At 37.1% G+C, this 15,305-nt stretch overlaps 1 protein-coding gene across 9 annotated transcripts in view; it reads left to right on the top strand.

Moving 5' to 3' along the window:
• lrp1bb (low density lipoprotein receptor-related protein 1Bb) overlaps nt 1–15,305 on the top strand; it is a 241,578-nt gene that overhangs the window by 69,378 nt on the left and 156,895 nt on the right. For all 9 annotated transcript variants that reach the window (XM_067516516.1, XM_067516507.1, XM_067516512.1 and 6 more), the window contains one exon: nt 13,347–13,484. In XM_067516516.1, the coding sequence (XP_067372617.1) occupies nt 13,347–13,484 (138 nt within the window). The remainder of the gene's footprint in view (nt 1–13,346; nt 13,485–15,305) is intronic.

Here is a 15,305-nt window from a genome sequence, read left to right as displayed (position 1 = left end):
TCTTATAAATAATTACTATTACTTATGAGCACTTGACGGGTTATTTTTCTTTGAATAAAATGTTGTATCTGGCCTCTGAACCCACAGTTTTGTTGTTAACAGGAAGGGTCCGTTTCTTTTAATTCCTGCAAAGCTAGAGTGGGTAGTGGGTTGATAGTAAACACAATACAAAGGTTCTGAATTGGAGATGTAATATTCCAAAAAAAGAGCACTCTGAAAATTTCTAGACAATACTGAGAGTATAATCCATGTGGAAGCGTTTCAGAGGTGGCATAGTGCAGTAAAACGTCGGTACTGTATGTTTATTGTAAATATGAACCACGTGAATTGTCAGTAGTGGTTCTTATCCATTTAGTAGTATTGGTTTGCCAAATGAATGCATACAAGCGAAAAACGAAATGATCAGACAGACCTCTTTTTATGACTGTAGGTCAGACAAAAAAAACATTTTTGAACCAATGGCAATGCTGAACAGTACATGGTGCAGGCCCACGTTTATCTGTTGGTCTGAGTATGCTACATTCAATAGCAGTGCAGGAAGTAGTGTTCCTTATAGTGAGGCAGACAATCATGTGCTGATACACACATTAATGGAGGTAGTTTGAAGTTTGTAACCTGATTTTTCCCTTTGCTCAACTTAATACAGAAATATATAAATCTTACCCTATTAGACATAACCATTATTTTTCCCTGACCTAACTGTACATGGTTATTGTAGAAAGAATAACATTTTCAAAAACAGGAATTTTGGGTTTTTTCATGATCAACATGATTTTATTCTGTGATAGGTTTATAAAACAGCTTTATGTTTGTGTATTTTAGGCTGCATATTAAATATAGTATGTATAGTAAGATCATTTGACATCCACAGCTGGATTCCCTCAATCCTATGTGGCCAGTAAATTGGATTCTTACCACGACACACTTTTCTTGCATGTTAAACTTTCATTGCATTTGAACATTTGGAAGTGGTTGGCAAACCCCCCCTACAGAAATACAACTTAAAAGTGCAGAGAATCTTTGGTCTTGTCTGTGAATAGGCTACAGTAACTGTATTCTGGGCTGCCTATCAACATCCTGCAGGTATTTTATCTGGCAAGTCCCATATTGAAATAAATGTATCACAAATGTGTCTGGTTCCCATGATACTTCGTGCCAGTAGGATGGAGGTTTGGGAGGTAATGTAGCGTGGCACCTTGTTATTGAGCTGAAGGACAAGGCCTTTGCGTTATGTAACGTTTATTTTCTTTCCCCTTCTTTTCTCACGCGTTCTGAGATGTAGCTCTGATGATGACTCATCGGAAAAATCCCTAAACATGCCATTTTTATGTATTGTTTTCTACAGATGCTGCATGTTCATATTCCAGAACCCCTTCAGCAATTACGGAGAATTATTCACCGACTGTGCTCAACCCTCTTAATGTGTGTTAGACCATAATTTCTGCCTGATTCACGTTGCTATAATCTGTTATGATTCTTTGCCCAGGTTTTTAAAACGCTCACAAGGTCATGCTGTCATCACACATTCTCTAAATCATTTAACATGTCTGTGAGTGTCAGTGCAGCAAAAGTTAATTGGATATCATGTTTGGTTCCTCAGCCCTGTGCCTAACACATGGATTGGATTTGAGATCAAATGCAGCGCATTGTCCTTTGCTATCATCACATTAAACCTGCCACACATGTATCTTGTTTGCAGGCATCATAATCAGCTTTTTTTGTTTTTTTTCTCAGCAGAAGGCATATGGCTTTGAAATAAGACTTTTTAATTTACTATTTCTCTCCCTTTCCATATCTGGAACAGAACTTATGTACACTTCCTTAGGCTCGTGCCATCTGTTTTACCAGTAGTTTCAGGCAAGGAACAGACACAACAAATATTTTGTGTACGTGTTTGTCTGCCTGAAAACATTCATTCCCAAGAAGGCACTGTATGCTTTTATAAGTTGTGATTAAGACAGTCTTTTCTCTCAATTCGCTAATATTCAGTACTCTGCTTGTCATACTGCCTCTGTTTCGGCACACATTTGTGTGTGCTGCAAGCATTTGTGTTAGGCAAAACCATTAGTGCAAGACTGATTGTCACAAGTTGCCTGGTGACAATCTGCACTCGCACCATGTCTCCGCCATGTCAGAAGTGATGCACTGGGAGGTGCACTTTACTGCTCTTTCTTTGCTCTCACAGCCGCCATCTCAACAGTTAAGCTGCACTGACACATTTCCCTTTTGTATTCACTCCTAGTACAACTATAGTAAAGGACAGCGTCCCCGCTTGTCACCTCCAGAACCAAAGAAAAGAGCATATTTTATAAACCTGACATGCTTGCTGTCATGGAACCAGTGTGACATTTAAGTACTAAAGTCTACATAATCTCCCTGCCGCTGGAGCAGAGAACAAAGCATCACAGTGATATGAGCTTTAACTCCACGGAAACACAGTGACACATACTTACCTGACATCCCCTAAGATAGTCTGTAACATCGCTGTGATGAGTGTTGTTCATCTCACAGTAATATGGTAGCTAGGACTTGACTTGACCAACGAGCATGAATCAGTGACATTGGCTTTTATGTATTTATTAATCATGAATAATGGGCAGTCTAATAGATAGTGAAAGGAATGAGCTAATGCCTACTCTTATAGCCACTCTATAAACATGGTCATAGTCCAATGATTATTTAAAGGGAGCTGGGTTGGTGCCAGAGGATATTTAGAGGAAATAAAAAAAAAAAGTCCTCCCACTTGCTATGTGTATTATACTCTAAATATGGCCCCCATAGAAGATCCCTAACACCCCCCCCCCAAAAAAAAATTAATATATATTTATTTGCTTATGATCAATTAATTTAGTCCAGGCCAGCACACCACTTTGGGCCCAGAAACTCGGTATGTGAAATATAACCAAAGCCAAAGCTCAAGCCATTTCAATAAAACTATATAATTTAATGGAGCAATCCAAGGCCAAGGGATATAGGAGCTCCTTCATTTTATTTGAAAGACATATGGTCATTTTGCACAGTCATATGACCTGTACTTAACAGAGAGCGTGAGTGTTTTCGGATCTGGTGCCTCCATCTGTGGCTATGGCTAATTCAACATATAATGGCAAATCCCTGGACCAGTGACAGCTGCCATTCATTGTCAATAAAAGCCGGGAGTAGTGTTTTAGTGCACGCTTCTGTCCAAGGTAGATACAGAAGGACTGGGAGAAATTGTAAAAAGCCAAACTTTATGTACTATGTGTGTTTTACTCTTTGCGTTAAACGTTAATGTTAAAGCATTTAGGTATTTTAGTGACTAGACAACAACCCTCCAGTCACACTGTTGCATACAGTACAGGTAGGATGTATGTTGACATGCTCATCACAGTCTACAGCTTTGCGAGAGCCCATCAACCACCAACACTCGACACTCAACTCAACAATCGACAAAAAAATTTGGGTTTAAATAAAAAATTAATACCAGGAGTTCCTTATATCACCAATTATCACTTGAATAGGCTGTTTCCTGCTTTGTTAGCAATTAGTTTGTGATTGTATCAGAGCAGTGAAGAAATCAGATCTTTCACTGTGGGGTGGTGCAAAGCTAAGATAAAAGAAGACAAAATATTACATCTACATTCATCAGGTGGTCAGAAACATGAATCTAAAATAAATGTTAATTTCAACTATCTGTTGAATGTGTAAAGAATATCTATCTGTTATTTAAGTACTTATCGCCTTAGGCCATGCTGTCCATACATAAATTCTAAAATGAAAGAAAATCAGTGGATGGCTGTTTGCTCGGTCTTTTGTATTAACAAGAAACATTTTTTTTTCCACATAGAGCAGATTCTTGTTACTACAATCTACATATTTTTTTATTATTACACCATCTCATAATTATGAGGTACAGTATTTTGACAAGATAGGTCCATTATTGGCTGGCAAATCTGACATGATGACCTAAACCTAGTGTTTTAGGGTTCTGGGAATACTGGATACTTTTGTTGAACATAAGCCTACAGTAAGTGATTTTAGGCATGTAGACAAATGACCAATATTATAGATTTTCTTCTGAAATCTCAGTAACAGGTAGGTAGGTATTTCTTTTTGTAAAACATCAAACATGGCCATGAAAACAGTGCAATGCTTTTGCTGTAATTGGTCCAAAGAGATCCCTCCTAGAATGATTTCAATGTGAGTGAAGGGGGACAAAATCTACAATCCTTATTTAGTGCAGAAGTACTTTAATCTGAGCTGGATTTTATATGAGGCCCCAGCAGTCTGACTTTCACAGATCAAGTGTCTTTTTCACAGATCAAGAGTCTTTTTAGTATGAAAGCTGCGACACAGGGATAGTAGCATGAAGCAGGACCTTTAATCAACACAACACATCTTCCTGCAGGGCGTCTTAAGGTAATATCACATCAAATCCTGATCTGTACGCTATGTGCCTGTTTGAACATTAGTTATTCAAAAATGTTAAAGAGTCATTAGCTTCCAGCACTAAACATGGTGCGTGAATTTAGCATTTGATGTATGATCACTGTGTGTGAATCCAAAATTTCAACGTGATGATGTGATAAAAACAAATCACGCTAATAATTAAATCAAATAATTATTGCACCATTGATGACATTATTGCAAATGTTTTTGCTTGATAAACGAATGTCATTCTTAAATACAATTGTCTATTATATTCTTAGTGAGATGTTAGATCATTCATCTCCGTGAACATTGGTTTGAGCCTCTCTGACTACAATATACTGTATGTATTATTCATTGGAAGCGGGTCCCAGAACAATTAGATTATAACATTTGCATAATGGTTGGTCACAAAAGCATCTCCATTGACTAATTATGCCGGTGTTTTCCAGAATAATGATAAATTCGCCTTTTTGCTTTTTTTCTGTGTGTTGTATCTGAAGTGCAGCTTTACTAGGTTGTCCCAATTCCTCTCCACTGCTAATTCCTCTCCACTGACTGATCTATTGATTCTTTATTATATGGCAGAGCCAGGATGTCAGAGATGCCAACACTAGGCTTCATGCCACTGTGCAGTGGTGACATTTTTCCTTTCGTTCAAAAGATTTGATTGAATACTCTGAATAATTTGCAGCAAATAATATATTGCACACAGGAAATGAACTGTCAGAGGGGCTCTGTGCACAAAACATTTATGATTCTGCTCTCGTTTACTGGATCCAGTGCATATTACATGTGGGTAGTAATACTAATTTGCATTTCAAAGGTGGATGATATTGTGTTATACAATGTACTGTGCAGCAGCAATTACACATTTTTAAATGTAATATAACACAAAGGTTTTATTATTATTATTTATTTTTTATATTAATAGAATATTGTTTCTTTTTAAGATGTAATGGACAAAGTGCATATCACCTATGCAGTAATATTATTATATTAATTTAGTTTTTTGATTTTAGTAGCACAGGGTCATAACTAATTGCTGATAATAAGTAAACAACTCCAAATTTTGTGAGATATTGTTACTGCTTAAAGTCACCATGATTTCTTTGTGTGTTAAATACAGTATATGTGACCTTTGTGCCGAAGGTTTTAGACATTAAGAGTTGGCCCCTCCTGCTTATGGATGACACGGTTCATTAATATACATACAATATACAGTTTTATGCTAAAGACCATTCAAATGAAGCTGTCATTGATTTTTGACTTCAAACAACAACATAACATAACTTCAGTAAACAAAGCGCAATAATATTTAATGAATATAAAATTTAAGTGTTAGAAGAAATGTTTTATTATTATATCAAGTTGAAATAACAAGCAAATGTTTACACTGTAGTTGCTGTACCAATGTGTATTGGTAAAAAAAATGTAAAAATAACAAAAAATCCCTACATGTCAGTCTGTGTAGACAACAGATTATGTTGTTCCTGCTTAGTTTCCCCATGCAGGGCATGAATGTGATGCCCACTGACTCTGATCAAATATCTTTATGCTTATCTCTTTTTGGTAATCAGTTCACTTGAAAATGTGGTCCTAGATTTGATTCATATCCAGTCTTTGTTGATGCAACATCTGTGAGAGCAGTCAGATCGGACTGTATGTCACCTACAAACATAACTGTAAGCCCCATAAACAAAAAGATGATACTGAAAAAAAAACAAAAAAACTGAGCATTCATTACTGCAATGTTAACATGGCCTTGGACTGACAGGGATTTCCACTTTAGCTCGGCTGAAACGTGTGTGTCATGTATTGTTGACGAATTATATGTTCATTCTGGGGTCTGGAGAGTATGTTTACGGTTCGGTAGCTAGATATTCCCCATTCACCAGGGCTGTAACAACATTTTCCTTGTCGCCAAATATCAAAGATTTGCATATGCTTATCTCTGGTGTTATTGTTTTGATTTATTAGTGAGATGATTGCATTCCTCACTAACTCCACCACTGCCAAAGCTCCCTCTCAACAAAGCCATCGTCAAGGTCATTTTCACAGTACATTACCAACAGCGGTTATGAGTGCTCTTTACTGCCTGGACTTAGGAGGACTGCTATTAATTGCTTTCAGACCCAAAAATGCAGGACTCCCATGCCACATGATTTTAGAAGTGTCTCTGTATGCGCATGTAAACCACTTAGAATTTTAAGATGGTTTGTGAGAAGGAACCATAGGCCCAGATGTGTCAAGCTTATTTTCCATTTAATGTCATGCTGATTGGTGGTGAGCAGTTATCTGTTATGCTGTTAAGAGTGATCAAAGTTTGCATTTTTATGACTGAAATGTGTGACAGCCCTAAATCATCACACACACAAAAAAAGAAAAAAGTCAAATCTGGAGACGTGTTTTTCTTGTTGATAGACCAGTTGTGTCATGTGCACATTATTTTAATAACCTCTGTGTCAATATGTGTTAGCATCTGTGCACATGTTGTTGCCTGATTGCCTTCTCCTGCCAGCTCTTAATCAGTTAGGACACCTCCTGAATTTCGAGAGCGATAAGAGTGATATCCCAAGTTAGGAATGTTGATAAGCTGCTTTTCCTAAACTCTTAAAAGCGCGACTCAAAGTGGTTCACTCTGAGAATTTCTGGCCAATTGGGCCTGGCCAGTTCCTGTTCTGAGATGCTTGATTATTCTGGGCCCTGATCCTTAATGACTAGACAGGTCAACCAGCCAAACAGAGAAATGTTCTTGATTGGCCAAATCAATTTGGTCTTAGCCCAAGCTAGATTGTGAAACAAACAAGGACGGCCCTGGCAGAGAATTACCAAGCGCTACCCATGCATATCAACAAACATGCAAAGGTATACCCAGAGCAGTTCAGTAGCTGCATGTGATTAGGGGTCAAACAATTATTCATTGTCCTGCTGATTTCTTTCTTTAAAATATACTAAAATCATACCATTTAATCTAGCATAATATTTCCTTTCACTGTTTTCTTTCACTGTTTGTGTAGAATCTCTTTGGAGTCTTCGGAGGTTCTTTTTGTGGTAAACATTGCATCGAGGGTCATGCAGCAAAATGACCCCTTTTGGCTGAGTACATCATATCAAATGCCAAGCAGACAAGGGTTACCTGGAAAATATATATATTTTTAAAAGCCCTTTGTGTTAAGACCACTGTGCTTTTTGGAAAGCTGCAGTTGTGATGTTGGCAAATTCTGCTCTTGTTCACTCCATTGCATTTTATCGCTCATTCCCTTCGTTGTCGTAGAACTGTTGGAAGTCTGCGCCGCACACATTTCGAATGGCACATGTTGTTCATGACAGTAAAAAGATAAGTGTTGCTTCTACACATTCAGAATTTGTCCAAGTGCTGTTTGCCTTTGAGATATGAATGCAAAACTGCACACAGCCTGTGTACTCAAATCAAGCAGAGATATGGTGAAAATGACTTGTCAGCAGTTCTGTTAAATGACAGTTATAAATGTATCATTGCTTCCCATCTGTTATTCGAGTCAAGTCACAACATCAGAGCCCAGACATATTATAATTCAAACACCCTCAAGCTTTAAGCGTGACAATGATAACTTCACCACAGACACGCAATATGCAAAGGTGGAGATTTAACCTTTGCAAAAGTTCACAGTTTTCCCTTGGTTCTTAATGTTTTAGCTCACGTAAAAACATACGAAACACACACAGGAACACAAGCAGTATGTAACTGAAATATTCACGCCTTTTTACACTTTCACTCCAATGACACAGCTCGTGAGCCCAGGGAACAATGTCACCAACATTGCAGCCCGTCTGTCTGTAACGGTTGGCCTTTCTCAGCTGTTTGTCCTTTAAGTCTGCTAATTTTAACACTACTGTAGCTACTAGTTCCAGTGCTTTGAACGAGACTTGAATCTGTCTCCACACCAGACGCGTGTTTTGACGAGGCAGGGTGCAGATCCATAGCCAGTTGGCTGTCAAAAGGTCAATGTTGGAGCAGTCAATGAGTAAAAGGCGCTTTGTCTGTTAACACCTTTAGTGTTTCATTTTAGTGGGACTTATGTAACAAAAGATGAATAGATTAGTGTGTGTTTTTTGATTAGTTTCTTTTTTGGGATATAATTTTGATACAAATTATATATCATTGTTTTTGTAGATGTCTGTTGAGCGTTTCTGTTTGAAGACGACACGTTTTCATCGCAACAGTGTCAGACAATGAGGCTTCGCAAAGCGTCAAATACTGATGTTGACTATGTATTTTGTCATCTCATACAAATGTTTTCAGTATTCTTTGGCATCTTTTTTTTGGATGCCCTAAGAGCGTCAGTATCTGTCTAACACATCATCCCACAGCATCAGATATTGATGCTTACCAAGGCATCAAATTGTGCCTCTTTGTATGTCGTTTGGTGTATCATATTGATGCCACAGGTACCTTTGGCGTTACTCTAGGAGCGCCGCTATTTGACACCCTGGGAACAACTCCGTCCAGTATTGACCCTACAGGTTTACGTCGGCGTCACCTTTTGACGCCAGAGGAACGGCTTTTATACACAAAAAAACTACATTTGGGTTAGAGAAAATACCTTCAGGGTAAGGTTAAGTTAGAAAAAAACAAAATGCTACAAACAGTGACGGCACACGCGTGCTTCCTTGCTATAGTAACCATGTGCGCCATGTTGTGAAAAAAAACCATCAATAAAACAAATAACATCGCACACTAGAGTTGAACGCCGGCCTCCCGTGGAAAAGTCCTATGTCTTGTTGTATCATCCACCACCCCACCCATTTCTGTATGAGACTTTTTCACTTCAGATTTTACGACATTAATTTAGGCATCAAATATTGAAGCGTTGCAGGGATGGGACACAGAAGGGACCGTACAAAGCAGCGCTCTTTGAAGCCTCGGCAATAAGAACAGGCTGATCTGACTCCATGAGCACTATGGTGTCTGCCAGTCGGAGCGGTTGTCATGAAATACTTAGTTGTGAAAACGTTGCAGATTGGTTGATTTTACGCACAAACAAAACTGGATTAGGCACCAAAAATTCTAGTTTAGGTTCAATGAAATAGAGGTGTTTTAGATTAGAGGTTCAAGTTCACAAAAGTGAATTTTACACTCTCTGCGCTTGGTTAGATTGGAGATTTAAGAAAAAATAATAAGGTTAGAGTTAAAAAAATGTGCATTAGTTAAGTAACTAATGTCATTTTAATTGTGGAATCCACAAAGGAAATAGGAGCTTGATACTGCACAATTACATTGGTATTTAACAGGTCAGGCATTAGAATGCTACTTTGATCATCAACTTTAACCATAAATTAAGAAAATGAAATCACAATTTCTTAGGGATGTAATAAATCCATCTACACTGAAGTCAAGGAGCTTCTCCTGCTGATTATGTGTAATTTTCTTCTGGAATTCATTATTCCACACGGAGTGGCAGTGGCTAAGATTAACATGATTATCATAATGAACAGAGTTGTGAACTCCTCCTAGAAGCCTCTCATTTTACATTAAATAGAGGTATTAGTTTGGCCCTGCTGATCGCAACACCTCAAATTTAGCAAAAGTTATTAATATGTCCTCACATCTAAAAGGTTATACACCCATCAGCCACAACATTGATACCACCCGGTGGCTTTAATAAAAATATGCTGATGTATCAATATGGGCTAATTACCTCTCAGCATCAAAAGTGTTTAAAATCAGCTCTGCATTTACCTACAGTTTCCACCCTTATTTTTTATTAATGAATGTACATGTTTTGCCATAACCACCGTAAGTATTGTTTGAAATACAATGTTTTGTCAGTGGAGTACTTTTTTTGTGCTTTAAGTCAAATGTGGGAAATAAATAAAATAAATACATTTTAATTGAGTTAAATATATGAAGTGATACCTGCAGTGAAATTCTTTTTAGCCAATACCTTTATTTAAGTGTTGAATTTATGAACTTCTCCTACCTCTGTAAACAGTGTCATATGTTGCTATGTTTTGCTGTGTATGGGGATGTAGCTGCAGACTGCTCAGAGTTGCCATGCTGATCCTCATCCTCAGTGACATTATCAAGACCACCAGTGTTTATTTGGGGGCTGATCAGTCGATACACATAATGAACATAACTTGCTTCTCTATCTAGAATCAGTTGTGGTAGTGTCAGGTTTGTCCTGATGGAAAAACAAAGAGGAAGGTCCACAAATTTTTCAAAATAGAAAATGTGAGCAGACTACATCGGACTGCATGATGGGTTTTACTCAGCCAGAAATAAAAATATTTAAATTTATAGTTTTGTATTTGTAAAGTAAGATATCAATGAACATTAAAGTGCATGTAAAAAGTTTTCTGCTTTGTCCAAATAAGCATCTTGTGCTATTTTTTTTAAGCTTACCTGGGGAACCTCTATCTTCCAGCCAAGGTGTTATGAATAAACTAGTATTTAAGTGTGCTTGCTGATTTCATCTTTTACCATTATTCATTTATCAAACCACTACTCGGTCTGCCTGATTTTCATTTAAAATAATTAGAGATTTCTACATCAGGAATTACCTAGTACACCAGTGGGGCTAACTGCCTTAAGACCTTGTTGTATTTAATCTCTCTCTCTCTCTCTGTGTATGTGTGTGTGTATGTGTGTGTGTGCGCAAATCAGGATAATCAGGATAATATGATTGAGATCATTTAGAATAATGTGTTCTTTAAGATTCTCATCACATTTGTTGAAACTCTGCAAATGTAGACATGTAATTATGATATTTATGACTGATCAATGCATTACATAATGCCATTATGTGCTAATGAAGATGCTCATCTTAATGCCCATCATCAACAGTGGTCTCTAGGGAGTTGTATTGAGTGCTTTTTTTTAATGTTTATTTTCCTTGTTTTTGGATCTGATACTGAACACTGTGCTAAAATTCCAGCTTTGGTCACTGCAATGTGAATTGCTGAAGAGGACCTTATGGGAACTGATCCAGCACATACTTTACAGTAATTTAGGGCTTTGGGTTTAAGCTTCACCGGCACCTTGGAAAAAGCAGAGGACCAAGAATTTTATAGTGGTCAGATGCCGTGTAACATGAAATACTGTACAACACTGTATATTAGACTTTGAGTGATCATCCAACATAGCACAGTAGTTTGGGAATTGACAGAGGAATTCTGAGCACCTCAGCTGCTGAAAGACCATCTGTGTACCCCTGCATGACAGATCCACTGAATATGCATGCACCATCCCTCCCCTTATCACATTAGATTAGAACCCATGAGGCGAGAAAGCAAGGGGAGAGGCTGACAACACTGTTACACTGTCAGAGACCCTTACAGCTGTGTGTTAAATAGCACATTTGCCACATGGACATGTGCTGTAGTGTGGCACTGGGTTGAAGTGTCCTCTGCAGCCAGTTATATTTTCTTGTTATTTGGAAACTTATAATAGAACACTTTACTTTAACACCTCCCCCCGTTATTTCACATTTGTAATTAGGCCAATTAACAATGTAGACATAAGCAATGTTTTAAATATTTATTACCACAGTATTTCTCAACAGTTGTAAAACTGATGACATATTTCACCCGTGTTTTACTATGTTTTTTAAACACCTGCCTCCACTCATGGGTGTCCACAGATAGATTTGTTGTTTACATGGATTACATTCTTTAAATATTAAATAGTTTTCTATTGACCATAAATGTAAAAAAATAGAGTGGTAAAATAAAGTTTGGGGAATAAAGTTTTAAATTTTTATAAAATAAATTATTAGAGTCAATGTAATAACCTTTTATTATTATTGGTGATATTTTTCAAGAACGTGGGGTCTTTATTTATTTGCTAACTGCAATTCTATGCCTTCTACACCACAAATGTATATGCTGAAGCAAATTTGAAAAGCAATGAATAGAAGTGATGCTTTAAACACATTCTGGAGCCCAGCAGATGAGGCTGCCAGTTTGCTCATGTATGAAATGTGAACTCTCAGAGACAAGGTCACTTATATGTGACTTACCTAAATGCAGCATAAAAATAGTGTGAATCACCGAAGCTGAAAGCGATGGCCAGGAAATATTCCCCCTTTTAAGGCAATGAAATGGTTGGGAGGAGAAACTAATAGGAGTGATTATTGTGTCAATACAGATACAATCCGACTTGATCACATGTTCCCCTGTAAATCCGCATAGGATGACAACCTTATTTTGTAGTAGCCACATTAGTTGTGGCATCTCTTATCTTACGTAGTAGAAATGGATGCTGTGAACAAGTAATCATCTATCTGGGATGGTTCAAATGCTCTGCCATGTGAATTCTTGGGTATGGGGGAACTCCTGGGATTGTTATGGATTCCATCACTTGGGTAATAAATCTTCCCATTAGATGGCTGCAACAGCACGTTGGTAATTGATATCAATGTAGTTAAGGTGGGGAAGTGACACATTTACAGTGCTGGTGCAGTGGTCAGCTGTGTTTTATGTGCTCTTGTGGCTGCTATGTGAATGAGGGTCACCTGTGTGCCTCATGAATCCTTAAACAGCTGCTCTCTGCTTGCAGGGAGAGTTGGGCAGTTTGTTATAGGGCTCCACCAGTGTGACTGCAAAGCAGTGTGGCGAACATCTGTTGTGTGTAAAGAACAATGCTGTGAAGTATAAATACATTTGCATATGCATAGGTTCTCCCCTTTCCTATAAAAGAGGTCATATAGTATCAGCACTTTGAGAAGGAACTCAAAAAAATGTCTACCTGCATAAACTGCAAATGAATATGACATTGAAATATCAGCTTTCACATATGGTCTTGGTGTCTCACTGTGTGAGTGCTACTACACACTATGCTGCAAAAATACACTTAAATCTCATCAGATTTTGCTGTAAACTGCAGTACATGAATTGTTAATGTTGAAATAAATGGTTTTTCTGATTTTTGACACTGGCATGTTTCTCTGCTTCAGGTGCACATGAGGTGATGATCAGATGCCCCCTCAATCACATACAGTGTGTCGGGACGAAAAAATGTATTCATTTCAACAAACTCTGTAATGGGGCCAGAGACTGCGAAGACGGCTACGATGAAGGAGTTCACTGTCGAGGTAAGAGTTAATCTTGTTTTCACATCCTGATTCTTTTTGCCTTGGGTTTAGAATGCATACATTAATATGCATTCCCATTATTATGGTAATTAATCAGATCCTACTTATCTTATTTGGATTATTAAGATTGTGAAATTTATTTTACCCATTGAATGTGTATTAAAATATGTATCGTTAGAAAATGTTTCATTTGTATGTCTTGTTAATGTGCTTTGCAAAAGAGGTTGATTTATATATATATATATATATATATATATATATATATATATATATATATATATATATATATATATATATATATATATATATATATATATATATATATATATATATATATATATGTATGTGTATATATATATATGTATGTATGTGTATATATATATATGTATGTATGTGTATATATATATATGTATGTATGTGTATATATATATGTATGTATGTGTATATATATATGTATGTATGTGTATATATATATGTATGTATGTGTATATATATATGTATGTATGTGTATATATATATGTATGTATGTGTATATATATATGTATGTATGTGTATATATATATGTATGTATGTGTATATATATATGTATGTATGTGTATATATATATGTATGTATGTGTATATATATATGTATGTATGTGTATATATGTATGTATGTGTATATATATATGTATGTATGTGTATATATATATGTATGTATGTATGTGTATATATATATATATATATATATATATATATATATATGTGAAACCTAAAGTGTGCTTTACTATTATCGTAAGAGTTTAGCTTCATCTTGACATTCCCACAGTTCCTACAGAAGCATTGTTGTTATAGCTCATAAAAATGCCCATTCTCAGATTAATGAGTTGAGCTGGAACTTCTTAACTTTTGTGGTTATACTGGTTGCCAAGGTGACTCATCATCTGTCCTGTCAGAGCAGGCAAGAGACACAGCAGGACAGTAGCACCAGGTGTTGTGTTGTACACACGTTTTCGTCATTGCTTGCAACTACAGCATGCTGCTATGGACACCTGGCTTCTGTGATAAGGCAAGGTCTGCCTCTTGATTGCTGCGGTCTTGGCACAATACTAGCCCCTGTCTGGCAGAAACCACAACCTTTGTTGACCTGTAAGACAGTTAAAGTCATGCTGGGCTTTGTCTCTGGATGAGTACTGGCTGCAAGGAAGCGGTAGCCTCTGATTCAAAGCTGTGAAATGTCCAGAAAATTATTATGCCAGTGTTTTACTACTTGGCGAATTGCCTGTGACCAGAGAAAGGAATGAAATCAAAGTTGACTGAGCAGGGAAGACAGAGTGTATAACAGTATGGCCGTCTTTGGTGTAAAAATTGCCATTTACAGATCACCTAATATGCGTTCACCTAGCAAAACTATGTTTACACATCCCGGCTTAGTGCTGCCTGGAGGCCTGGCTTCACAGAAAGTGTAGATGTAACTGCAGTAGTGAGTCTGCTTCCCAAATCCGCTAAAACCTTTTCAGTTTCAGGTTCATGTCATTTACACACATACAGCTTGCAGAATGTGTTCCTCACAGACTCCAGTACAACATACAGAACCACGTAATTGTAGACTCTAACTAAAACTATAAGCCAAAAAAAACAAACCACCCTCAGTCTTAAGGGGAAGAGGCAGTAAATTAGCAACGATTTCAATGTAAACGAGCTGCAGCGTATTTTCTCCTCTTTTGACAAACTTTGTGTTGCTGTTTTAAGCAAAGCAAAATAAATTCAAAGGACTGATATTGCCAACAATGGTAAAAATGTCTTCAGGCTGTGCTGTTTGCTCATTGTTGATGTCATTTTT

This window comes from Channa argus, chromosome 9 (assembly GCF_033026475.1).
Source record: "Channa argus isolate prfri chromosome 9, Channa argus male v1.0, whole genome shotgun sequence".
NCBI lineage: Eukaryota > Metazoa > Chordata > Actinopteri > Anabantiformes > Channidae > Channa > Channa argus.
This window is presented reverse-complemented; position numbering and strand designations above follow the sequence as displayed.